General features: G+C 46.4%; 1 protein-coding gene across 4 annotated transcripts in view; it reads right to left on the bottom strand.

Moving 5' to 3' along the window:
• Positions 1–5,126: 5,126 nt before the first annotated feature.
• LOC143834798 (DGAT1/2-independent enzyme synthesizing storage lipids-like) overlaps positions 5,127–26,686 on the bottom strand; it is a 65,307-nt gene continuing 43,747 nt past the window's right edge. For all 4 annotated transcript variants that reach the window (XM_077331575.1, XM_077331577.1, XM_077331578.1 and 1 more), the window contains exons 3-7: positions 22,915–23,079; positions 20,665–20,858; positions 8,783–8,843; positions 8,080–8,219; positions 5,127–7,452 (exon numbers count right to left, since the gene is read on the bottom strand). In XM_077331575.1, coding sequence (XP_077187690.1) covers positions 7,348–7,452; positions 8,080–8,219; positions 8,783–8,843; positions 20,665–20,858; positions 22,915–23,079 — 665 coding nt within the window. In that variant the 3' untranslated portion in view covers positions 5,127–7,347. The remainder of the gene's footprint in view (positions 7,453–8,079; positions 8,220–8,782; positions 8,844–20,664; positions 20,859–22,914; positions 23,080–26,686) is intronic.

Genomic DNA, 26,686 nt, shown 5'->3' with positions numbered 1-26,686 from the left:
CAGGAGTAGCCAAACTGTTGCTCTCCAGATGTCCATGGACTACAATTCCCATGCTGGCAGGGGCTCATGGGAATTGTAGTCCATGGACATCTGGAGAGCTACAGTTTGGCCACCCCTGTCCTAGAGGCACCTAACTGGCCGTTGTAAATGCCTTTTGTCTGATCCAGCATGGTTCTCCTTATGAAGCCACATTTTGGCCACATGCTGGCAGGGGCTCATGGGAATTATCTCTTGCCTTGAGAACACTATGACAGTAGCCAAACTGTTGCTCTCCAGATGTCCATGGACTACAATTCCCATGAGCCCCTGCCAGCATGGGAATTGTAGTCCATGGACATCTGGAGAGCAACAGTTTGGCCATCCCTGCAAAGGGTCACTGTAACTCAGCTCTTACTTGATGGTATTTTCACCACTCCCACAATGTATTGCATCAGCCCCCCAATGTTACATATCAACCACCCAATATAATTTGTTTTGACTATCTGGTAAGAACAAACCTGTTCTCAAAAGAGATGGCCTCATGTGTCCCAGTTTTGTTTCCTCCTGTCCCATCCATGCCAACAAATTCTCCTTTCAGGAGGGGGCAGGGGGGAAATAATGTTATTTCTGCATTAATTCATCCAGCCAACAGTTAACCACACGTATGAAAAGGAAACTGCCTCAGCAAATGGATGTGTGATTAGAGTTACCAGTGTCCAGGTGGGACCTGGAGATTTCCCACTGTTGCATTTGGTTTCCAAATGACCAAGATCCCCTTGGGGGGAGACAGCTGCTTCGGAAGGCGTTATGCTTGAGGCTCAAGAGGGTGGCAGGCGACAGTGGGTGAGCGAGAGGGTTGTGGGTGTCCTGCATAGTGCAGGGGTTGGATTAGATGACCCAGGAGGCCCCTTCTAACTCTTGGATTCAATATTCTATGCCTCACTGAGGTCCCCAAACTCCACCAAATATTCTCTTTGAGTTCACAGGTTTAGTGACAAAGTCGATCCTCCTGTACTTGTCACCAAAGTAAAGCAAGACTACGTGAAGTGACAGGTAGGCCTTCATGGGGACTGGAAGCTGCCCGTTCCAAACCAGATCCCTCTGGGCAAATGTGCCAGTCTACATCTGGGAGTTTATTTTACCATCCCTTCAAGGAGTGAACCAGATCTACATCTAGCTGTATGCTTTATCTCACCGTGCCTTCAGGGAAGATCACATCTCAGTGTCTTCCAAGTCTGGAGGTTGCTCGGGTAGGTCCAGAATCCCTGTAGTAGGTTCTTGGGGGAGGGCAAATTTTTGGAAGCAGTAAAGCCACACAGTTAACAGATAAATACTTCTTAAGGTCTTCTGGAAGTTACTTCTGGCAGACTGGCAACTCTACTCAGTAGGGCAGAGAAATGTGGCATATAAATATTTAAATAAACAAACTTTAATACTGGGGGGATAGAAGAGTGAAATAATTGTGATTAACAAGAGGAGTTGGCTTTTATAACCCGCTTCTCACTACCTGAATGAGTCTTAAAGTGGCCTTCCCTTCCTTTCCCCACAATAGACACCCTGTGAGGTAAGGGGGGCTGAGAAAGCTTTGACAGAACTGCTGTGGAAGGACAGCTCTAACAGGACTGTGACTAGCCCAAGGTCACCCAGCTGGCTGCATGCGGAGGAGCAGGGAATCAAACCTGACTTGCCATATTAGAGGCCGCTGCTCCTAACTACAACACCAACCTGACTCCCAAGCTTTTTGCAGGCGTATTATTTCTCCCCTGCCCAGTACAGGCATAAATTATGTGCTTTTTTATTTTTGGACTGAGAAATCATGCAAAGGTATTCATGAACAATTTCATTTATTGTGTAAACAGCAGGCATGACACAAAAGGCATCTCTGGTTACTGGGTTTTTAGATATTCTTATCTTGAATTGTTTAAGGATAATGCTTTTGTGCTACAAGTTTTGTTGTTGTTCTTCAAAACTGTGAGACACAACTGTCCTGAACATCTGTTAATTAGGTTAAAATTTATATGAGAATTGTCATAATGATAATGGAAAACTCCCAAAAACATCTATGAATTCAGTTATATAAGCCAGCCTTTTTCAAACTTTTGACCATGGAGAAGTCCCTGTAATCATTTTCCAGGTTTCGAAGATCCCCGGAAGTGCTGTCACCTGGCCACGCCTCTCAGCCACACCCTCACAAGTTACCTGTCACTGGAAGTGACATCACCACCCACGTTAACAGGCAGACTTGAAGAGGGCTGGGGGGAGGGGGGAGAGGATGCGGTTTAAGGTAATAGTAGCCTTGCAGGCTCCGCCCACTCCCAGGTGTAGGAACCATGAGATAACTGATGCTCAGGACGGGCGAGCGATCACAGTAGCCAGTTCCCTAGCTGGTGACCAAGTCCATTGAGGCAGGAGGGGAAATGTCCTGGACCCCCTCCAGAGTTCTTGTGAACGCCCAGAGGTTTGCGGATCCCTGGTTGGGAATCCCTGATCTCGGCTATTCAAGAAGAAATAAAAGATATAACAGTAATAAGGACACAGACGGTCTTTTGTCAGTTGCCAACTAACTTTATTCTGTACATTTTAAAAATCTATCAATCAATATTTATTCACGGTCATTCAGACCAAAACCCATTTTAAAAATCTAAATGGAACACCATACAAATATACAGAAAATAGACAGGGAAAATTTTTGTCCCTGAGAAATATATTGAATCATCTCCAAAAAGATTGAGTTGGATTCTGTTACTTCCTTTAAACAAAACTTCCTCGGATGGAAGAAGAAAAAACATTAAAATAGTGACTAATTGGTACAGTCTATGGGATTTGCCCTGGAAGAACAGAGGCCCAACTGGCTCCTGCCCATGGATACCGCCAGTTTTTTGGGTACTCTCAATATTTTAAGAGCACACATGAAGGAACTGGGGGCACCAATAGTTCGCTTGGTCCCATCTCACAGGCGCGCAGAAGCAAACTTTTAACATATATTTGCTATTTACTTATTTAAATAATTTATACATGCCCTTGAGGCTCAAGGCAGCTATTTCCAACATTAAAAACAGACAAAATGCAGTACACCCTTAATGATCCTTCCCAAGAAAATCCCTTCATTATAAGTGTCCTCACCGAGAAAATGGCCTTATAGGGCCACCCAAACAATTCTGAAGAGAGTTCTCTCCAGCTAAAGCTCCATGCAATCTGATGACGAATCAATAATGTCTGATTCATTGTTTGTACCCTAGTTATCCATTCTTGAGAAAAGACTCTGCTCATATGGTCTATCAAAACAGTTAATTGGTTGCAATCGAGCAAAGGTGATAATAAAACAAAAGATAGGGAACTGAGGAAAGGGCTTACCTGTCAGGAAATTCTAGTGAAGGAGAGCATATCTACAGTGGAAAGCATCTGGGTGAAAATAAGCAAGGGGAAAACAAACAGTGTGGTGGTTGGTGACCGCCTGACCAACGAGAGGATGTGGATGCGGCACTTTGTGAGCAGCTTGAGAAAATATCCAAGCGGCAGGACCTTGTCATCATGGGTGACTTCAATTTCCCAGATGTGTGCTGGGAAACAAACTCTGCGAAGCGTCCTCAGTCATGCAACTTTCTGACCTGCCTGGCTAACAATTTCATTTATCAAATGGTAGATGAACCCACAAGAGGTTCAGCCATACTGGACTTAATACTGACCAACAGGCAAGAGTTGGTGGATGAGGTGAAGGAGGTGGGGACCCTAGGGGGAAGTGACCATGTCCTCATAGAATTCCTTTTGAGATGGGGAGCCAAGGAAGCTTGTAGCCAAATCACAAGATGTCATAGTCCCATTGTATACGGCACTGGTCAGACCACACCTGGAGTACTGTGTGCAGTTCTGGAGGCCTCACTTCAAGAAGGACGTTGATAAAATTGAAAGGGTACAGAGGAGAGCGACGAGGATGATCTGGGGCCAAGGGACCAAGCCCTATGAAGATAGGTTGAGGGACTTGGGAATGTTCAGCCTGGAGAAAAGGAGGTTGAGAGAGGACACGATAGCCGTCTTTAAGTATTTGAAAGGTTGTCATGATTCTATGATAATTTGAGGCCATTACCTTACTTATCTAATCTAGGTATCCCAGACCATAGGAGATCATTTACACTTCGCCGATATAACATCCGCTTTTAGAACACGTTTTACTCCAATATAGGTTATACGAGCAGATCAGGAGAGAACTTACTTTGCCATCCCCACAGAATAGGTCCAACTCGGAAGCAATTAAAGATGTTATCAGATAAATGCCCTGAAATAACTTCTGTTGTTGCCAGATTTGCATGGAGGGCAATCAAAACAAGGAAGGGTGAACTTGGAACAATGTAGATAGATATGTTTGTGAATTTTAAAATGTAATTTTGTTGATTCTTTTAGCTGGAATGATCTATGTACATTGTAACTTGATTACTGGTCTAGCACCGTAATAAAGGTATTGGATTGGAATGAAGTTTTCTCCGTACGTCCTTACGTGAACAGGGCATGGATTTGTATCTAAACAGGCTTATGACCAGTTTCGAGCAGATGAAAAATACATCATGATCCTACCGCTATGACGGAAGGAGGGGAGATATGTTACTTTTACCCCTGGCCTAAGGGCTCTGTGGAAAGGACATGGCGTTATTACACTCACCCCTTAACACAGCCACACTGATAATGCTGTTCTCAAACCTTGCTGGTTTTCCTTTCTTAACCAAGCATTCTTATGAACTGCAAAATTCACACTTTGGAAACAAACAAACTTCACAAAGCCAGGACTAGGTTGTGCATTTTGGTTGCGCATCCTGACCCAGGATAGCCCTATCTTGTCAGATCTCAGAAGCTTAGCATGGCCAGCCCTGACTAGTATTTGGAAGGGTGACTTCCCAGAAATATCAGGGCTCTGATGCAGAGGCAGGCCCCCTCTGAATGTCTCTGGCCTTGAAGACTCCATGAGAGGCCGCCCTAAGTCCATTGTGACTTGACAGCAAAAAAAAAAAAAAGAAATAATCAGCTGTGACTTGACGAAAGAAAAAATAAGGATTGCAGTATGTGATAAAGACTATCAGAATCACCGAAGGGAGCTGTAGGGAAGTGGAATCACAGTAAGGGAAGCAGCACAACGAAACCAGATCAGAGTCCAGTGGCATCTTTAAGACCAACAAACATTTATTCCAGGCGTGAGCTTTCGAGGGCAAGCACTCTTCCTCAGAGTATGAACTGACCATCATGACAGTGGAAATATATAAGCAAAAGTTAATCCTGTTAAATTAGTAAACTGTGTCACAACATCCAAATCAAGCCATATGATAATTCTTTGCTAAAACAGCCAACCAATCCCCTCGAATTCAGCTGTAGTTCACAAAAACATGAGAGAAATAAAACTGTCTATGAAGGTGACACTGGATTTTGCTTTGTTGTGAATTATGGAGTGAATTACGGAGCAAACCTGCCCTTTTCTCGGCAGGTGAATCTCCACATTCCAAAGAAACTCTACAGGTTACAACTATGAAGCCAAGACTGATTGTATGAGAGCCTTGACTCCAGACCCGATATTGCTTCACTTTTCAATCAAATCACTCAAATACCATTTCGGGGCCCTACTCCATGCAGAGAGCAGAACTTGTTCTCCATGTGGTCCCAGCACCCAGGGGGCTTTCACGTGGGAACTCGACTCAACTCCCTTTACTGGCATTATTAACCAAACATAGATATGTGTGTGCATGTGCTAAAATCATTCAAGCTAAAACTCAGATTTGCTATAAATTTTTTAGCATTTCTGAACAAGGTCAAGTAAAATAATTCTGGCAGTGGCTCCCACCTGTCTGGGGATTTTGGTCATGCAACAGATGTTGAAGCCGTGCCATAGGATTACGGAGGTGTCCTCTCATTAGCGGTTTTATCAGGTGGCCTCTGAGGAGGGGGCATCGCTTGCTGTGTAGCAGGGCATGTTCCAGGTCTCTGGATGTTTGAATGTGCAAGAGCAGGCAAAGGGAACATGGGAATGCCGGCCCTTGGTCACAGCAGTTCGAAGTGCATTTAGACATGCCAGCATAAAACCTCAGTGAAGGTGACATTAATAGAGAGAAGAATTCTGAAATCTTCACATGGTAACTCCAGCCTTCATGTGGCTCATCCAAGAAGGAAAACAAAGGAAACAGGCATCTAAATCGTTCTAGTAAGGTCTTCCGGAGGGCATATTTCCCCCAGAAGGAGGCTTCCCTATCTTTATGGACAAATTCACCATTCTAGTACATGTGTGTGTCTGGGAGAGAGAGAAGAGCAGGAGTCTAGCTAGGGTAGAAGGAGGAGGGCACTGAAAGAGCTTGTGGCTACATGCAACGTGTGATGTAGGGGTAGTCAAACTGCGGCCCGCCAGATGTCCATGGACTACAATCCCCATGAGCCCCTGCCAGCATTTGCTGGCAGGGGCTCATGGGAACTGTAGTCCATGGACATCTGGCAGGCCACAGTTTGACTACCCCTGGTGTGATGTGATGGGAAGTCCCCAGGATCTGATCACATGCTCTTGAAGCCCTGGCTTTCGAAACAACTGAGGTGGAACAGGTTTCCAGGTGTTTCCAGTGCAGGTGACACAAGAGAGATGGTAGCCATGCTTCAAATCATTTCCCCAAACATTGTCAAAATGTAGTGTACAACAGGGCCTTTTGGAGGTATGCTTTCTTTAACAGTACTGTCTTAATTTCACATATGACAAATATCAGGGCCTGGGTGAGATGGAACATTCCTATTATAACAGATAATACTTAGAAGCGGGAACAGATCAGTTTAAATAAAATGATTCCGCATTGATTTAGTGCATTTCTGTCCTATTTCTACCTCCTTCCGAGGAGCTCCGGGGGCCATACTTGATTCCCCCCGTCTGTATTTTATCTTCACAACATGCCTGTCAGGTAGGTTAGGACGAGAGATTGCCAGGCCCAAGATAATCATGTTTCCCAAGAAGCCGGGATTTGAACCTGGGTCCACCCAATCCTAACGCAAAACTCTAACCTCTATGCCACACCGGCTCTCACTCAACTGACTCCCCAATTGTTGGCCTTGCCGTGAGTAAACAGAGGGTGGGAACGGCCCATGTCCCGCTCATTCAGACGAAGCCTCTGTACGGCCTACTGCACAAAAAAAGACAATGCACTTTAAGAAAAATCTATCTGTAAAAGTTGGGCACTGGCATTTAACCATGATCGTCGTCTGTGGGGGCCAGGGAACAAAGCCAACTTCTCTGAAAAATGGTACGACCGCAGGAAACAACTATAATAAGAACCTTCTCAAACGTCGCAATTGAGATGTGTGTTTGAGACGTGATTTTAAAATACTTTTACAACCATTCATCAATCCCAGATCACACTAGTCTTCTTTCTTCTGTATTGTGAATCGTTCCATTAGAGCTCTGAAAACATTCCCTGGAAGCTTCTGGTGTTTGTCTATTAAAGTTTGGACGCTGTTCTTGGCCTATGAGAAGGGAGGGGAGAGAGTGGGGAAAGAGAAATTAATATTTGGAATTCCTAGTTCATGAGAAACATTATAAATCACTTTTTTGTTGTTTTTAATGCAATTTAGCACCAAAGAAATCAAAAGATTTAAAGCAGGGGTAGTCAGTCAGTCAGTAACCTTTTATTGGCATAAAATATGGGCTCATGGGAATTGTAGTCCATGGAGGGCTGCAGTTTGCCCACCCCTGTTCACTCTTCCACCACTGTAGCATTACCTCAGGTAATGCTATTTTAATTCTGAAGATTCAGTGAAGTTCTTTTAAAAAGACAATAGTCCCTGGACTCTTGTGAGAAGAAAAGATAATCATGCTACAAATAGTTGCATAGGCTGTAGGACAAGAAGTCCCAACAATACAATTGTATTGTTCCTGTTTGATGTAAACCGCCCTGAACCTTTGGGGGGGGGCAGTATATACATTTAATTAGTTAATTAATTCTGGGGAGTGCCAACAATAAAGTATGAGGAATGCCGAATGGGAGGCCAAGTAAATTCTCAGAAGGGTAAGCAGAGCAAAAGTGAGAGGATGGTGGCCGGTTGCCCAACAGTCAAGGTTCTCCTTAAAGATCCTGAAGAGAAGCAGCTTACCTGTTCTGCCAGTTGCTCAGCAGTTGCTTTGGGACGATACGGAAGAGGCTCCCCGAGAAAGGTACGCAGCTTGACAGGAAAGTTTCCATAAAGCGGGACGAGGGGCAAACGGAGATATTCATACACGAGCCGGAAAAACTCTGCCTCATTAAGAACAAGAAACAAAACCAGAAAAGCAAAAAGGAGCATGTTAAGAGGGAAATAAACAGAACGGCTCGTACGATGCTCTCTTCTGCGGCGAAGCCTTCTAATCCAGTGGTCCGCAACCTTCTTGAGGCTGCGGACCAGCGGCGGCAGGGAGGGCAATTGCCTGGCCGCGCATGCCATGCATGTGTGGTCGCGCATGCACAATGCACATGCGTGGACAGGTCACGCATGCGCATTTGCTGTCCTCCACCATTCCCCAGAGTCCATTTAAGTTCGCACCTACTGCTTCAGTGACTCCATCCAGCCACCTCATTCTCTGTTGTCCCCTTCTTCTTTTGTCCTCTTCATGAACTTTATGGTTTTGAAATAACTGTATCCTGGGCCCCTTCATAAGCCAACCTCAATCAGGTTTTAGGAGAGGCAGCAAATACATTTTCTAAATGATTTATGATCTTTTCCACAATAACACTGCACCAAAGCTCTCAGACAGCAACACTAATGCAAAGATAACAATAACAAACAATATGGGGGAGGGGGGAGGAGTGAAGGGGCTTACTTATCCCGCCAAGTGACCGGATTCCTTCCCGAACATTTTGAGTGAACATTGGAATGATGGGCTGAAAGAGAGAAAGGGGAGGACCCCCGTTAGAAGGAAAAAAAGATAGCCATTTGATTATTTGTTTCTGCATCCCCCCACCTGGTTTATGCCCAAATCAGCCCTGGGTAAATAAAATAGAATCATAGAATCATAGAATCCTAGAGTTGGAAGGGGCCATGCAGGCCATCTAGTCCAACCCCCTGCTCAACGCAGGATTAGCCCTAAGCATCCTAAAGCATCCAAGAAAAGTGTGCATCCAACCTTTGCTTGAAGACTGCCAGTGAGGGGGAGCTTACCACCTCCTTAGGCAGCCTATTCCACTGCTGAACTACTCTGACTGTGAAAAACTTTTTCCTGATATCTAGCCTATATCGTTGTACTTGTAGTTTAAACCCATTACTGCGTGTCCTCTCCTCTGCAGCCAACAGAAACAGCATCCTGCCCTCCTCCAAGTGACAACCTTTCAAATACTTAAAGAGGGCTATCATGTCCCCTCTCAACCTCCTTTTCTCCAGGCTGAACATTCCCAAGTCCCTCAACCTATCTTCATAGGGCTTGGTCCCTTGGCCCCAGATCATCTTCGTCGCTCTCCTCCGCACCCTTTCAATTTTATCTATGTCCTACTTGAAGTGAGGCCTCCAGAACTGCACACAGTACTCCAGGTGTGGTCTGATGAGTGCCGTATACAATGGGACTATGACATCTTGTGATTTTGATGTGATGCCCCTGTTGATACAGCCCAAAATGGCATTTGCCTTTTTTACTGCTGCATCACACTGCCTGCTCATGTTAAGTTTACAATCCACAAGTACCCCAAGGTCTCGTTCGCATACAGTGTTACCTAGAGCAGGGGTAATAAAATCTCAACTTGTGAACCTTAGTTGAAAAGCAAAAGCTTCCCTGTATAGGATGATGTGGACCCAGGCATCTTCTAAGGCAGGTGTGGCCAAATTGGTTCTCCAGACGTCCATGGACTACGGCAGGGGTAGTCAACCTGTGGTCCTCCAGATATTCATGAGCTACAATTCCCATGAGCAAATGCTGGCAGGGGCTCATGGGAATTGCAGTCTACGAACCTCTGGAGGACCACATGTTGCCTACCCCTGGACTACGGCACACGCTCAAAGGAACTGTAGACCATGGAAATCTGAAGAGCGCCTGGCCACCAATTTTCTCAAGGGATTTCCTCCAGCTGATGCAACTCTTCCTCTGGCACCAGAGACACTTCAGAGGGAGGAAGGCGCCAAGCTTTAGCCAGGAGGTCAGGAATGCATCTTTAAACAAATAAACTTTGCTCAACACAGTGTTTGCACAAGTGACAGGATCCCTCCCGGTATTTACCAAAGAAATTTTATTTGCATATTGGATTTATATTTGTCCTTCTGTAAAAAGTGAGGGAAGAGCAGCTTTTGTTAGAATCATAGAATCATAGAATCATAGAGTTGGAAGGGGCCATACAGGCCATCTAGTCCAACCCCCTAAATGCAGGATTAGCCCTAAGCATCCTAAAGCATCCATGAAAAGTGTGTATCCAACCTTTGCTTGAAGACTGCCAGTGAGGGGGAGCTCACCACCTCCTTAGGCAGCCTATTCCACTGCTGAACTACTCTGACTGTGAAAATTTTTTCCCTGATATCTAGCCTAAATCGTTGTACTTGAAGTTTAAACCCATTACTGCGTGTCCTCTCCTCTGCAGCCAGCAGAAACAGCATCCTGCCCTCTTCCAAGTGACAACCTTTCAAATACTTAAAGAGGGCTATCATGTCCCCTCTCAACCTCCTTTTCTCCAGGCTGAACATTCCCAAGTCTTTCAACCTATCTTCAGAGGGCTTGGTCCCTTGGCCCCAGATCATCTTCGTCGCTCTCCTGTGTACCCTTTCAATTTTATCGACGTCCTTCTTGAAGTGAGGCCTCCAGAACTGCACACAGTACTCCAGGTGTGGTCTGACCAGTGCCGTATACAATGGGACTATGACATCTTGTGATTTTGATGTGATGCCTCTGTTGATACAGCCCAAAATGGCATTTGCCTTTTTTACCGCTGCATCACACTGCCTGCTCATGTTTAGTTTACAATCCACAAGTACCCCAAGGTCTCGTTCACACACAGTGCTACCTAGAAGCGTATCCCCCATCCAGTAGGCATGCTTTTCATTTTTCTGACCCAGATGCAGAACGTAAGACTTATCTTTATTAAATTGCATCTTGTTCTCATTTGCCCATTTTTCCATTGTGTTCAGATCTCGTTGAACTCTGTCTCTATCTTCCGGAGTATTTGCCAGTCCTCCCAATTTGGTGTCATCTGCAAACTTGATGAGTAGTCCCTCCACCCCCTCATCTAGATCATTAATAAATATGTTAAAAAGTACCGGGCCGAGCACCGAGCCCTGAGGTACCCCGCTACTCACCTCTCTCCAGTCTGATGAAACACCATTGACAACAACTCTTTGAGTGCGGTTCTCTAACCAATTCCCTATCCACCTGACTATCTGAAAATCCAGATTGCAGTCCTTCAATTTATCCATCAGAACATCATGGGGAACCTTGTCAAAAGCTTTACTAAAATCCAAGTAAATGACATCAACCGAATTTCCCCGATCCAGCAAACCTGTTACTTGGTCAAAAAAGGAAACCAGGTTGGTCTGGCAGGACCTGTTGGAGACAAATCCATGCTGACTTCCTTGGATCACCAAATTGTCCTCCAGATGTTTGCAGATCGCTCCCTTTAATATCTGTTCCATTATCTTCCCCACAACAGAGGTCAGACTCACTGGTCTGTAGTTTCCCGGGTCATCCTTCCTCCCTTTTTTGAAGATCGGAATAACATTTGCTCTCTTCCAGTCCTCCGGGACATCTCCAGTCCTTAAAGAGGTTCCGAAGATGATGGACAAGGGCTGTGCAAGTTCTCTGGAAAGTTCTTTGAGTACTCTCGGGTGCATTTCATCCGGACCAGGGGATTTGAACTCATCCAGTGCAGCTAAATGCCTCTCGACAACCTCTCTATCCATGTTAACCTGCCACCCAGACACTGTCCTTTGGCTATAGCCATCTCTAGATGTGCCTAAACACTTTGACCTGTGGGAAAAAAACAGATGTAAAATAGGCACTAAGCCTTTCTGCTTTCTCTGCATCTTCTGTTAGAGTTTGTCCATCCGCACCCAACAGTGGGCCTATTGCCTCCTTTACTTTACGTTTGCTCCTCACATAACTGAAAAATCTTTTCTTGTTACAATGGGCTTCCCTGGCCAATCTTAGCTCACTCTCAGCTTTGGCCTTTCTTATGATTGATCTACAGTGCCTAGTAACCTGTAGGTACTCTTCTTTAGAGCTCTGTCCTTCCCTCCATTTCCTGAACATTTTCCTTTTCTTTCTTAGCTCCTCTTGAAGTTCTCTGTTCATCCAAATAGGCTTCTTAGAGCTCCTGCAGTGTTTTCGTCATTCTGGGATAGTCATTGATTGAGCATGCAATAGCTCCTGTTTGAGTAGCGCCCACCCTTCACATGCTCCCTTCCCTTCCAGCATTCTCGTCCATGGTATGACACTCATCATGTCTCTGAGTTTATTAAATTTTGCCCTACGAAAATCCAACATCCGCGTCTGGCTACAAGCTTCCTTGGCTCCCCATCTCAAAAGGAATTCTATGAGGACATGGTCACTTCCCCCTAGGGTCCCCACCTCCTTCACCTCATCCACCAACTCTTGCCTGTTGGTCAGTATTAAGTCCAGTATGGCTGAACCTCTTGTGGGTTCATCTACCATTTGATAAATGAAATTGTTAGCCAGGCAGGTCAGAAAGTTGCATGACTGAGGACGCTTCGCAGAGTTTGTTTCCCAGCACACATCTGGGAAATTGAAATCACCCATGATGACAAGGTCCTGCCGCTTAGATATTTTCTCAAGCTGCTCACAAAGTGCAGCATCCACATCCTCTCGTTGGTCAGGCGGTCGGTAGCAGACACCAACCACCACACTGTTTGTTTTCCCCTCGCTTATTTTCACCCAGATGCTTTCCACTGTAGATATGCTCTCCTTCACTAGAATTTCCTGACAGGTAAGCCCTTTCCTCACATACAGTGCCACTCCTCCACCTCTTCGATCTATTCTGTTTTTTCTGAACAGTTCTTATCCATCCACCATTACATTCCAGTCATGAGAATCATTCCACCAAGTTTCTGTGATGCCTACTGGATCATACCTTTCCATCAGTTTTTTCCTGCAAGATAACCCGATGAAATAGGGTAGGTGTTTGACAGTGTTCAAGTAGTGGGTGGCTATTATTGTGACTCTATTGGTGGTACATTTAACCCCTTGCAAGGATGCTAAATTGAGGAGGAGGAGAAGAAAGAGGAGAAGGAAATAAAAAGAAGAGCTAGTCTTTTTGGACCTTGCTTTTCATTACATGAAGGAGTCTCAAAGTGGCTTAAAATCACCTACCCCTCTTCTGCTGACAACAGATATTCTGTGAGGTTGGTCAGGCTGAGAGAGCCACCTAGTCCCACCCCCTGCTCAATGCAGGATCAGCCTCAAGCATCCAGGAGAAGGATCTGTCCAGCCACTCCTTGAAGACAGCCAGTGAGGGGGAGATCCCTACCTCCTTAGGCAGCCCCTTCCACTGCTGAACTAGACTCACAGAATCCTAGAGTGGGAAGGGCCATAGAGGCCATCTAGTCCCACCCCCTGCTCAGTGCAGGATCAGCCTCAAGCATCTAGGAGAAGGATCTGTCCAGCTGCCGCTTGAAGACTTCTAGGGAGGGGGAGCTCCCCACCTCCTTAGGAAGCCCATTCCCCTGCTGAACTAGACTCCTAGAATCCTAGAGTGCGAAGGGGCCATCCAGGCCATCTAGTCCCACCCTCTGCTCAAGGCAGGATCAGCAAGCATCCAGAAGAAGGATCTGTCCAGCCACTGCTTGAAGACGGCCAGTGAGGGGGAGCTCCACACCTCCTTAGGCAGCCCCTTCCACTGCTGAACTAGACTCCTAGAATCCTAGAGTGGGAAGGGGCCATGCAGGCCATCTAGTCCCACCCCCTGCTCAGTGCAGGATCAGCCTCCAGCATCCAGGAGAAGGATCTGTCCAGCCGCTGCTTGAAGCCGGCCAGTGAGGGGGAGCTCCCCACCTCCTTAGGCAGCCCCTTCCACTGCTGAACTAGACTCCTAGAATCCTAGAGTGGGAAGGGGCCATGCAGGCCATCTAGTCCCACCCCCTGCTCAGTGCAGGATCAGCCTCAAGCATCCAGGAGAAGGATCTGTCCAGCTGCTGTTTGAAGCCGGCCAGTGAGGGGGAGCTCCCCACCTCCTTAGGCAGCCCCTTCCACTGCTGAACTAGACTCCTAGAATCCTAGAGTGGGAAGGGGCCATGAAGGCCATCTAGTCCCACCCCTTGCTCAGGGCAGGATCAGCCTCAAGCATCCAGGAGAAGGATCTGTCCAGCCGCTGCTTGAAGACGGCCAGTGAGGCGGAGCTCCCCACCTCCTGAGGCAGCCCATTCCACTGCTGAACTAGACTCCTAGAATCCTAGAGTGGGAAGGGGCCATGCAGGCCATCTAGTCCCAACCCCTGCTCAGTGCAGGATCAGCCTCAAGCATCAAACAACAACAACAACAGTAACCACCACCTTCTAACGAGTTATGCCCTAGACCAGTGGTCGCCAACCTTTTTATCACCGGGGTCCACTCAACGCTTGACGATTTTACTGAGGCCCGGTGGGGGGAGGGTAGTTTACTCCTCTACTCTCAACCACTGCCCTAACGCTCTCTGACTCTGGTCGCTATGGTAATGTTTAAACTTCCCTAAACTAAGATACAGACACGCCACAACAATGAACATAAGGAACATTTTATTTTCATGGAAATTTTAACTCATGACAATGACAAATCAATGGGAACTCTGAGCTTTTTCCTCTGCAACGAGATAGTCCCATGTGCGCCTGCCGGATCGTGGATGAAGTAAAGGGCCGGGGGGGGGGGGAGAGAAGGTGTCCTTTGCGGCCCACCTCCAGTTAGTCGATGGACCCACAGGTTTGGGATCGCTACCCTAGACCAACCTATTCCAATTCCCCTCAGGCTTCCTCGGGAGGTGGTGGGTTCTCTATCTTTGGAGATTTTTAAGCAGAGGCTGGAGAGCCATCTGACGGAGAGGCTGATTCTGTGAAGGCTCAAGGGGGTGGCAGGTGACAGTGGATGAGCGATAGGATCTTGAGTGTCCTGCCTAGTACAGGGGGTTGGACTAGTTGACCCAGGAGGTCCCTTCCCACTCTATGATTTTATCATTCTATGATTCTTGGTACTAGAACTCCCATGATTATCCTGATCCCGGTGACCAGTTTTGAGACTCCTAGCTTTTTTTTTTCTGGCAGTTTATGCCTGCTACAGATGCACACACGAAGCAAGCCAAGTGACTTGTTGCTATAACGCTTGGTTTGTATCAGGGTTGTACCAAGGGGGGCAGATGGACTCTTGGTGTGGGGGCTTATGGTGGCACTTGCCTCCCACACAATTGTATTCTGCAGTACTCACCATCAAGTCTGCTCAGGGGAAGCTAAGAACAGGCCTCGGCCATAACAAAATACAAGGTGCCTTTATGACGATGGAGCACCTCTTAGTAATGGTGCAAGTAATGTTGTGCTGCCTACAATTAACCACACCAATGATGACTCAATGGGACCAGTTCCAGAGACAGCCCCCCTCTAAAAATACCCAGAAAGTCTCCTGCAGAAAATGAGCCCTTTCTTCCAAATATGATGGTTTAATAAACTGCAGTGGGAGGAGGAGAAATTGTCAGGGGAGTGGATATCCTGCTTTGCTAAGACATAAATGTAAGAGTATTTGTAGCAGGAGAATTTTGCATGCCTTCCCTACGAGAGGCTGCAGGTCCCTTCACTTTCAACAACTCAGTAATTGCACTGGCTTGAAGCTTCGTCAACCACCCATAATGATTTTCATTCCAGGGGTAGTCAAACTGTGGCCCTCCAGATGTCCATGGACTACAATTCCCATGAGCCCCTGCCAGCATTGTAGTCCATGGACACCTGGAGGGCAGCAGTTTGACTACACCTAATCTAATATACCATAAAGGTTCAAATTGGCACTTTCATCTACCACCTCTGACCGGGGACTGTCTGCCAGAAGGAAAGAACTGCCAATTAGCAAATATCACAACTGCACCAAGATATGCATCGTCAGATTTCCTGGAGCTAGATTATGGTCAGGGGGGATCTTTAATGGGGGGGGGGGGCTGAGTTGACGCTATGTAGCCAGAAATATTTTGCGACCTTTGGACACATATGACACACTAATATACTTAATATTTCCTGTTTAGAAGCTTCTTTTCAGAGATAGGGCTCCAAAAACCACCAAAGGCACAACGCTGGCAACAATTATTCAGTTCTCACGGCACAAGTCAAGGTGATCGGAAAAAGGAGCACAGGCTTCATGCATTTCTCAAAGATGTTTCAAACGAGCCATGTGGAATGCACATGTCTTGGTAGCTGATATATATGTTACTGTTGTCTATTCACTGAAATGATTTGTTGTGTTTCGTTCTCAATTGTTAAAAGTAGTTTAATGTTTTACTGGATCTATGTACACCGCTCCAAGACGTCCTCGTGAGGGGCAGTATATAAACTGAATTAATAAATCTGCAGCACTATATATTTCTGGTAAGGGATTGGAGGAGGAGCTGGTCTCATGGCTTAAGTGCCACTCAGTGCTCAACACCCAATCAGGGCAGCTGTCCCGCCCCTGAGTGCCTCCTCTTCCAACCGGCTTACCTGTCTGTCCAACAGCCGGCCAACCCCCATATGATTTTAGCTTATACACGTACATGCACACATACAACCACATACACATGTTATGCAATTAAAGGGATCTTGAGTCACTTACCTACATAAATGAGACAGAGAGAGAAAGCTTTGGAATTAGAAAGTCCAAAATGGTTGGACGTTTCTACAAGAGCATCTGGAAGAACAAGAATCCCTGTGTATTTTCAGATTCAAAACATGGGAGCGGCTGTGGTTGTTTTGTTTGGTTGGGTTTCTTTTGGGTATAATCCCCCAGCATATTAGACCCTACCGAGGCTATAAATTAGGATCTCTGGAGAACCTCAAGACAACCAGATGCAGGCTGTGCTATGCAGGAGTTAGTAAGACTTTAGTAAGATTCGGAGAAGTCAGCTGCAATAGTTTGAGTTGGGCAACAAGTTCCATGGGTGGAATATGGAACGTCAAGAAAATTCCGGACATGCCTACCTGGTAACATTCTCTTTCAGGAGGAGGAAAGAATGAGAGATCCGCTGCCTGGATTCTCTGTATCCCAATTCTATTTGTACTTGGTTAAAGAGGTGAAACTAGAGGGAAGTTGGAGGGACATGACTGCCTAATGCTGAAATTCTTTGCTGGAAAGCTAAAGGTGAACGTAGACAAACACCTGAACTGTCCCCTTAAAAATGGAGCAAAGCCGGATTTGAGGACTACATAATCTCATCAAATAAAAGTGTCCCAGGCGTGAAGGAGGGCCCAAGGAGAGAGTTCCTAAAGGCAGCATTGTCAACAACACCAGTGGCAGAAGTCAAAATGGCCAGGGAAAAATGATAATTAGTGATAAACTGAAAAATCCAAAAAAAGAGGAAATGTTGTTTTTTATACACCTCTCTTTACTACCTGAAGGAATCTCAAACCGGCTTACAATTGCCTTCCCATTTTCCCCCCACAACAGACACCCTATGAGGCAGATGGGTCCAAGAAAGCTCTAGCAGAACTGCTGTGAGGACAGCTCTACCAGGGCTGCATGTGGAGGAGCCGGGAATCAAACCTGGCTCAGCGGATTCTCTGTGGTTCTGATATACCAGATGTTTAAGCTGGATTCAGAAGAGGGAAAGGCACTAGAGAGCATATTGCAAACTTGAATCAGTTACTGAAGCATATGAGAATTTCAGAAGAAAACCAGCTTGTGCTTCATAGGCGACAGCAATGCGACTGCGTGGATCATGAAAAGTTATGGCTGGTTTTAAAAGAAACAGATGTGCCACAACATCCGATTGTTTGGATAAGCAACCTGTGCTCTGGGTGAGAGGTTACTGTTGGGACAGAATATGGGGAAACAGCAGGCTTTCCAGTTAGCCAAGGTATCAGACGAGGATGTATTTTATCTCCCTATCTCTCCAATCTATGCGCAGGACAGATCACAAGGGAAGCTAGATTACGTTTAGATGGTGGAGCGAAAAATTGGTGGGAAAGAACATTAGAACAGGGGTAGTCAACCTGTGGTCCTCCAGATGTTCATGAACTAAATTCCCACGAGCCCCTGCCAGCAAATGCTGGCAGGGGCTCATAGGGATTGTAGTCCATGAACATCTGGAGGACCACAGGTTGACTACCCCTGCATTAGAACATATGTGGTGACAGCATATCACAAGCAGAAGTCTCAGAACAACCACTGAGGAAGACTAAAGGAGAAGGTGCCAAAGCACGATTTCTGCTGAGGAATTAAAGGATGATGACGAAGAAACTGAAATGGCTACAGGTCTTCGATTCCCTGGCTCTATCATTAACCAAAAGGAAGAGGGCAACCAAGAAATCAGAAACAGCTCGAGGCTGGGAAGGGCAGTGATGATGATGGAATGAGGAGGGAAATAATATTTTCTTAATTACTGTTTTGTAAAAAGAAGATTGGTGTACCAGACTGTTTCGTAACAGGAGGCCCAGAAGTCTCATGTAACTCTTTGTTCTGTGCACAGATTTGGGACCCCTCCCCCCTGTCTATATTTCTGCTGCAGTAAAAATATAAAGGAAAAGGGTTTTTTTTCTCCTGTGATTCTTTGGGATGGGCAAAAGGTACCCTAATTTGGCTGTCTGGCCATCAATGAAGGAGCTAGAAAGGGTGTGTCACTGGTGACCAAGATCAAGATAATTTGTGTCATAGTATTCCCTATCATTACTATGTATGGGGTGTGAAAGCTGGGTAATGAAGAACGCTGGCAGGAATAAAGTGGATTCATTTGACACGTGGTCGTGGAGGAGGACACCAGAAAAACAAATCAGTACAGGGGTAGTCAAACTGCGGCATTTGCTGGCAGGGGCTCATGGAAACTGTAGTCCATGAACATCTGGCGGGCCGCAGTTTGACTACCCCTGGGTTAGAATATAACAGAATAATAGAGTTGGAAGGGGTCTATAGTCCAAAGTCCCTGTTTAATGCAGGATCAGCTTACAGCACCAATGAAATCAATCTACAGCAGGGATGGCCAAACTGTGGGTTTCCAGATGTCCATGGACTACAATCCCCATGAGCCCCTGCCATCACACACTGGCAGGGGCTCATGGCAATTGTAGTCCATAGACATCTGGCGATCCACATTTTGGCCACCCCTGATCTACAGTAAATCGTTTGAACTCTCCCTAGAAGCTAAAACGATTGGACTGAGGCTACCGTCCTTTGGTCGCCTGATGAGAAGACAAGAACTACTGGAAATGGAATCATGCTATGAAATGTGGAAGGCGGCAGGAAAAGCAGAAGACCCAATATGAAAAGGAACGACACAACTGAGGAAGCCACAGCCCTCAGTTTGCTTGACAAATGGGACTTTGTGGAGGTCGTTACAGGATCGCTATAGGGCTGCCTTGATCTCCATGGGGAAGGGCGGGGCATACATCAATAAATTCAAAGCGACTTGATAGCACTTAACACACACATGCTGGGAGAGGCGAGGTATAAATCAAAACAATAAATAAAAATAAATAATTAAATTGATTTTTAAAAATTGGATTCTTATACCACCCGTCCCAGTAACCTGGCTCTGAGCGGTGTGCAACATGGCATCCTGATACACTTAAAATTAAATTTGGTTAAGGCAATTTAAAATACAATGGAAACAATTAAAATAGCTATCCCCGCCTATTTAAAAACTGTTATCTCTTGTTCTATCTCAATCAGACCAGCAAAGGTCTAGATCTCCCATTATCAGTGGTGGATGACATGTGTACTGGGTGGGGCCCGACAGAAGCCAGATATGTACCACTAAATGTATTACAGTCTCTTGAAATGATGCAAGATTCCCTTCCACAGAGGACCTCTGGAAGAACCTCTCCACTGGAAAACAGACCTCCAGACGGAATACAGGAAGCCGTGCCATGCACCCAAGAGGAATTCAGACTTGGCTCCAGGCTTTCTCAATCAGGGTTTCTTGGCACCATGGGTTTTTTTTTTATGACCTTGGGTTTCCTGAATGGGGGGGGGGGGCAGCTTAATTAATTTATATATAAATTATATATAAAGGTAAAGGTATCCTCTAGCGTTTTCATGGCAGACTCAATACGGGGTGGTTTGCCAGTGCCTTCCCCAGTCATTACCGTTTACCCCCCAGCAAGCTGGGTACTCATTTTACTGACCTTGGAAGGATGGAAGGCTGAGTCAACCTTGAGCCGGCTGCTGGGATCTAACACCCAGCCTCATGGTCAGAGCTTCAGACAGCATCTTGACTGCCTTACCACTCTGTGCCACAAGAGGCTCGTCAAATTTATAACATTTGTTAAACATATATTGGGTGATATGGCCATATATGGTCATGTCAACCCCCTGCTCCCCTCCTCCCTGAATGGCCAATGAAGGTCCTGGAGGGGTGAGAAGGAACCAGGTGGGCGTGTCCACAATGATGTTTCCCAACCAATTGTGCCACTTCTGGGGTTTCTCGAAGCCTGAAGAATGTTTCAGGGGTTTCTCAATAGGAAAAGAATTGAGCGTCACCCAAAGAAAGCTCATACCTTCTGAGTTATGGAAGAGAAGCTCATCCCATGACCCAAGCGTGTGACTCTCATGTCAGGATCCCGTCATGTGCCAAGAGTACTTACCACTTTGGCATCGATGGCCACCTGAGCAAATCCTTTGCGATTCCCCCATATGATGGAGTAGTTTTCGTTACTGAAGAGGGCTTCCCGAACGCCTCCCGGAGCAATGGCCAGCAAGTCGCCATTCCTGAGTGCTTTTACACACTCCTCCTGCGATCCGTGCTTCACGCCGAACACATCAAGCAAGAGTTTAAAACCTGCAAGCAGAGAGAAACAAGGTCACTTACAGAGGACAGAAGCTACGGTCCAGCACAGGTTTCCCTCAAAACTTTTGGGGCCTTTGGAATTTGGACCCAGTGCGGTGGGCGGTGGACTGCCACAAAACAGCTGGCACAAGAGGGGTAACCATAAAATAGCTGCTGCAGCTAGTCTTTGGCCACGCAGTGAAGATCCCTGTGCAGTGGAGCCAGCTGCTGCCAAAACAAGATATTTAAAAATCCGCACAGCCCGATGGCCAGTCAAAAGCCTTCTTGGACGAAAGTTCCACGCACTTTCTCCAGTGGGAGCTTCCGGCGTTCCGCAGGGACTGCAAAACGCAGCTCTTCCGCCAGGTCTATGTTAAAGGCTGGGGTCAGCAAGGAAGATCGATGCCCCTCCCCCTGGGTGTGAGCAGGTAGTGAGGATGGGTGGAGGTTTTCCGCCATGTTCTGTGATTTTATGTCTTTTAATCAGGAGTTTTAATGGGTTTTATCAGACATTGTAACCGGTTTCAGAAATGGCGGGAAAAAAATCAAATAATAATAATAGTAATAGCAACAACAACAACAACAACCCTTGAGGAGTACCAAGAAAGGTATCTGCAGGTGCTGTGGTGCCCATATTGGGGGTCCCTGGTATAGCAATTTTAGTGGGAACCATGGAATAAACAGTGGACAGAAGCAGCAAATGCAATAGTTGAGCGAAAACCTTGACAGGTTTAATTTTCCAAAAGGCAGTTGCTCATTCTGGTCATCCCACCTGAACAAGGAGACTGAGAAGGTGCATAAAAGATCAACCAAAATAATCAGGGGGCTAGAACAACTGCCTAGGAGGAATTGTCCAAATGCTTAAGGACTCTTTTGCTTTGAAAACATGCAAGTGAGGGAAGACATTATAAAATGCCTATAAAATGTTGCATGGTGCACAAAGAGTGAACAGCTTCTTCCATAGTACTAAAGCCTGGGGGTCATCCACAGAAACAGGTGGGAGGTTCAGGGCAGACAAAAGGAAGTACTTCTTCACACAGCACAAAGTTCAGTTGTGGGACTCACTAGCACAGGATGTGGTCATGGCCACCCACTTGGATAGCTTTAAAGCAGGGGTAGTAAAAATGCGGCCCTCCAGATGTCCATGGGCTACAATTCCCATGAGCTCCTGCCAGCGAATGCTTATGGGAATTGTAGTCCATGGACATCTGGAGGGCCGCAGTTTGACTACCCCTGCTTTAAAAGGAGACTGAATACATTCTGGCAGGACAGGGCTATCGATAGTTACTAGTAACGATAGATGTCTATTCCCTGCAGTATCAAAGGCATACTGCCCTTGCTGAGGAGCGTGGTGGGGGGGGGGGAGGATGCCATAGCAGTGACCACACCTGTGGGCTTCCTGGAGCTAGGTGATTGGCCGCTGTGTGTACACAATGCTGGACTTGAAGAGTCTGTGGTCTGATCCAGCATGGCTCTTCTTATGTTCTAATGATCTTATGCCCAATAACCTTCTCCCCTCTCCCCCAGGCAGCCGACTTGGGCCTAATGAAAATCTTTTTCCCCAGAATACTCAAAAAGTCAGCAATAGCTTTCCGCGGCTACAGACTCACCAGAGAGAGTAGCCACGGCTGGACTGTCTGTGGGTTGCAGATGTAGACTGGACACCTGCAGACATGGCAATGTAACCCACCCAAGTCTACTTGTAGCACCAGAAAGAAAATGAGTAGTTGAACATCAAGGATATAGTGCTGATTTCTGTAAGCATAGTTGAACTTCCCTTTTTGTGCCGCCCCAACCTCTAATAATGCTTCTTAAAATTTTTATTCTGGAAGGTGGTCCCTGATAAAGCAGGTCTATGTTCAGGTTTGAAACCCGGAAGACCCTGCTTGAGAACTGTCCCCCTGTCGTCATTTGTAGAGCTGCAGAAGGGACCTGCAATAAAACAAACTGCAAATCAACTTGTCAGGCTTGTGCTGTTAGCTCAAAATAAATCCCTGCCCAGAGTACTGAGGCACAAACGGGGAAACAATCAACAGAAACCACAAACCCCACTGCAAACAAATTTTACCTGGAATTGAAAAGACAAAGTGGTCGGCCACAATGTGGCAGATCCTCTTCTTCTTAATTAGGACAGTGGCCATGAAATAGAAGAAGTCAATCGGAGTCGCTCCGTGGTAAAAGACAACAAGTGCGGGGCCATCTGGTATTCTTTCAAGGCCGTGCAGCTCATAGCCTGTTGAGAACAGAAGGAATCTGGAGGTTAACGACTGCAGGGAATTTACACAAAAGGAAAGAGGATGTTACTGTTGGACATTATTGGAAGGTCCTCCGCTGAAGGACTTAAGAAGGATCCTGCTGGATCAGAACCGTGAACATCAGCATCCTTGCTCACAGTGGCCAACGAGTTCCTCTTTTCATGAACAGAAGCTAAGCATCTTATTTTGTAAAACCAGCCCAACATCTTTTTCCACGATCGCTTCCATTCCATGTGGAGGTTTTGCTCTGAGCTGGCATCCAAACAGGAGCATTTTGGTTTTGTTTTTTTTAAAGCATCCACACAACATATTCCTCTCATCATCGATTTTCCTTAGGTCAGATATACAAATATCTCCAGAATCTGGAAACACAGGATGAGCAAGTAAAAAACTGTCTGGTTAAATGGATGCAGAACTTTGGTAAAAAATCTCATTTGAAGAATGGGGGCAACTGTGGACTATATCAACTGTGTTTACATTGATACCAAAAGATGTTAACTTAGCTGCCAAAGACTAACCCCCTAAGGGTTGAGGGTAGTTAGCATCTCTAATCAGGACTATTATCTCACTTTCCTTTCTTTTTGTGTTTATTCTTAAAATGTAATAAAAACATTTAGGGGGGGAACGTTTGCTTCACCCAAAGTTTCACGCTTGCTTCCAGAAGGCTTAGACAATCAGTGACATCTATGCCACCCGATAAAGTTGAGAGGCGCACAGTCATTCATTCCCCCGCCCTCTTCGCAAGCCCGTTTTGAGTTTACATGCACCAGTAGTACCAACCAGAAGTTGCCCCTTGTCAATCTTCAGGGCTGGGAGCAAAGGAGTAAAATGGAAACCAGCTTTCGGCATACAAAATGACAAAGGCATCTAGAACTTCACAGCACCAGGCACAGCTAATTCTGAAGTATTTACTTTGTTTTCCTCCAGCAGGACACAATTCTGTTGCTCCCCAATTACTTCCTGTGCCCACAGGGACTCACAGAAAACCACCCAAACTTTCTTTAGTTATAAATTGGGTTGCCAGCCCTGGGGATCCAGGGAGGGGAGGAGGCTAAGGAGGGGGGATTTTAGGCAGTCAGAGACATCAGTGGGGTCCAACACCACCTTCAAAAACGGCTCTTTTCTGCAGGCAAAGGGATCTCTGTCGCCGTATTGAAGCAGAAGCTACCTGATTACACTAGTAAAATTTCCTCTTTACATTTTTTTGCCTTGCACATACTCATTTTTGTATATCTCACTGTGCGGCCACATTTTGGTTATCCCCCTGGAGGTTGGCATCCACAGCTATAAAGCAACAGAGATTTTCTTTTTGAGGGGGAAGTGGTGCTGTACTGCAGATGGGAAGCTGAGAAAGAGCTGCTTTTACAAGACTTCCTAGTGAGCTCGCAGGGAAAAGCCATTTGGAAAAGTTGCTACCAGCAGACCAACTAGGCAGCTGTCTAGGGTTCCGCAATTTTAGTCCGTCCCAAAAAGGACAACACTAGACTGAAAGCAACTGGGACCCAAGTCGGACCAAGAAGCTTGACAAGATCTTTATCTGGGATCTATTATCTCAGCTTTGCTTGCCACAAACCTTGAAGAGTCCTAAGTTAGCAGTTTTGAAACACCCTCAATTTCATTCCCGGGATTAACTCTGCTCCCAAAGCAGGACTGGCATTCCAGGTAGGGAGAATTACATTTCAGCTTGAAAAGTCAGTCAAAGTGAATGAAAAGACAGCCTAGGGAGTTCCAACAAACTGGGGTTGTCCATACAACTAGCGCAGTGGCCTAAGGCAAGTCTGCCTTATCAGGAAAACATAACATTGGACTGCACTGCAAGGTCGTTGTTGGGACTGAACTATGGACTGTTGGGACTGATATTTTATAAACACACAGACTTTTCTGAACACTCCCTACGCTAAATGAGTACTGAGAAGCCACTTAAGTGGCTCACGTGTCTTCAGTCTAAGCATCTGAACCATGAACTACGAAGTCCCTGCTTTAATTCTAGCCTCTGCCACCAACACCAAACATGCACTCCTGACTGTAAGCCATTTAAAGGCTGGCCCATTTACAGCTGCCTGTAGGAAGCCGTCCCCCAAAGGCTGAGATATTCCTGGAGGTTTTGGGGGTGGACTCTGGGGAGGGCAGTTTGGGAAGGGGAGGGTAGAACACTATGGAGTCCACTTCCGAAAGCAGCCTTCTCCTCCAGGGGAACTAATCTCTGTCGCCCTGGAACTTGGGTGTAATTCTGGAAGACCTCCAGGCACCATCTGGAGGTTGGCAACTTAGCTGCCACGCAGCAATTAGCGACTCACCCAACAGCAGTTCAGAGTTTGGGATTCTTAAGAGTAACCGGGAAAGCACCTCTGGGCATATGCAGAACGCTTTCCTTTCCCCTACTGAACGACTAGAATCTGCTCTTCTGCCTCACCCTAAAATTAAGCAACAGGACTGGCAGAGTTGCGGTGTAACTTCCACCTGGCTGAAACCTCAGCTCTTTACTTGTTAAGCCCCGTTTCCATGTCTGTTCTTTTTCCCTGTACCACAAGGAAGAGGTTTCTCCACAGTCCCAGCATTATTATAAACCAGGGGTGGTCAGACTGTGGCTCTAGAGACGTCCACGAACTGCAATCACCACTGGAGAGCCACTGTTTGGCCACCTCTGTTAGGTGCCCAATGTACCCCAGAAGAACTTCTAGTATCAACTTATTGGTGGTCCGTGGCCTGAAGGACGTGGGTCTGGCCTCAACCCGGGCCAGGACCAATTTGGCCATGGCTCCAGCCTGACGGAACAAGCTGCCAGCTGAGCCCCGGACCCTGACAGAACTATCTAAGTTCCACAGGGCCTGCAAAACAGCACTCTTCCTCCAGGCCTTTGATTCAGGCCAGAACAAGTTTGCAGCCAAGAAAATCTATGGGAGGAGAAACAACTGAACACTATTAGTTTTGATATTTTATAAACAAAGTATATGTGTGTTGTGAACAACCTAGGTTTGCTCACAAAGAGCAGTACATCAAAACCAATAAATCTGTAACAATGAATGTTTAAAAAAAAGGGGTACGAGATCCTGGGAGGAGTTAGTGTAAAGGGTTATGGGCCAGTCCGGTCCATCATTGGCACTTGTAGGCCTCTGATTGGCCGTCCACCCACTGGCTACCCAATCGGATTGGAATTCCCACCCCTCACTGTCTTCCCACAACTTTGCCACTTCTTCACAGTCTCTGGCCCCTCAGACCCGTCTCCTGAGGTGAGTGCGTTGCCAGGGGTCCATGGGGGCTCTTCGGCTTTGCCCTCCTGAGGCAACAGCTCCTGCCTACAGGGCTTAGGGAAGCCAGCCTGTGCCTTCTCTGAGGGGGAGCACCCGCCCCACCACCACCCCAACCGCCACCTTCCCCCTCTTAAGAACCCTGGGGGGCATCAGCCACTAGGCCTCCATCTTGAGGAGCCTGTGTTCAGTCATGCCCAACTGTATGTCGCCATGTCATGCGTCAGACGCTTCCGAGACCTCAGAGTCCATGTTACACCTGATCCAGAAACAGAGCATGCTACTCCCACATTCAGACCTCATTGTTACAAGAAACGTCATCTACCATGAGATCTTC

The sequence above is a fragment of the Paroedura picta genome, chromosome 4, assembly GCF_049243985.1.
Source record: "Paroedura picta isolate Pp20150507F chromosome 4, Ppicta_v3.0, whole genome shotgun sequence".
Classification (NCBI taxonomy): Eukaryota; Metazoa; Chordata; class Lepidosauria; order Squamata; family Gekkonidae; genus Paroedura; species Paroedura picta.
Note: the sequence above shows the minus strand (reverse complement) of the source record. Positions and strands in the feature narration are given on the sequence as shown.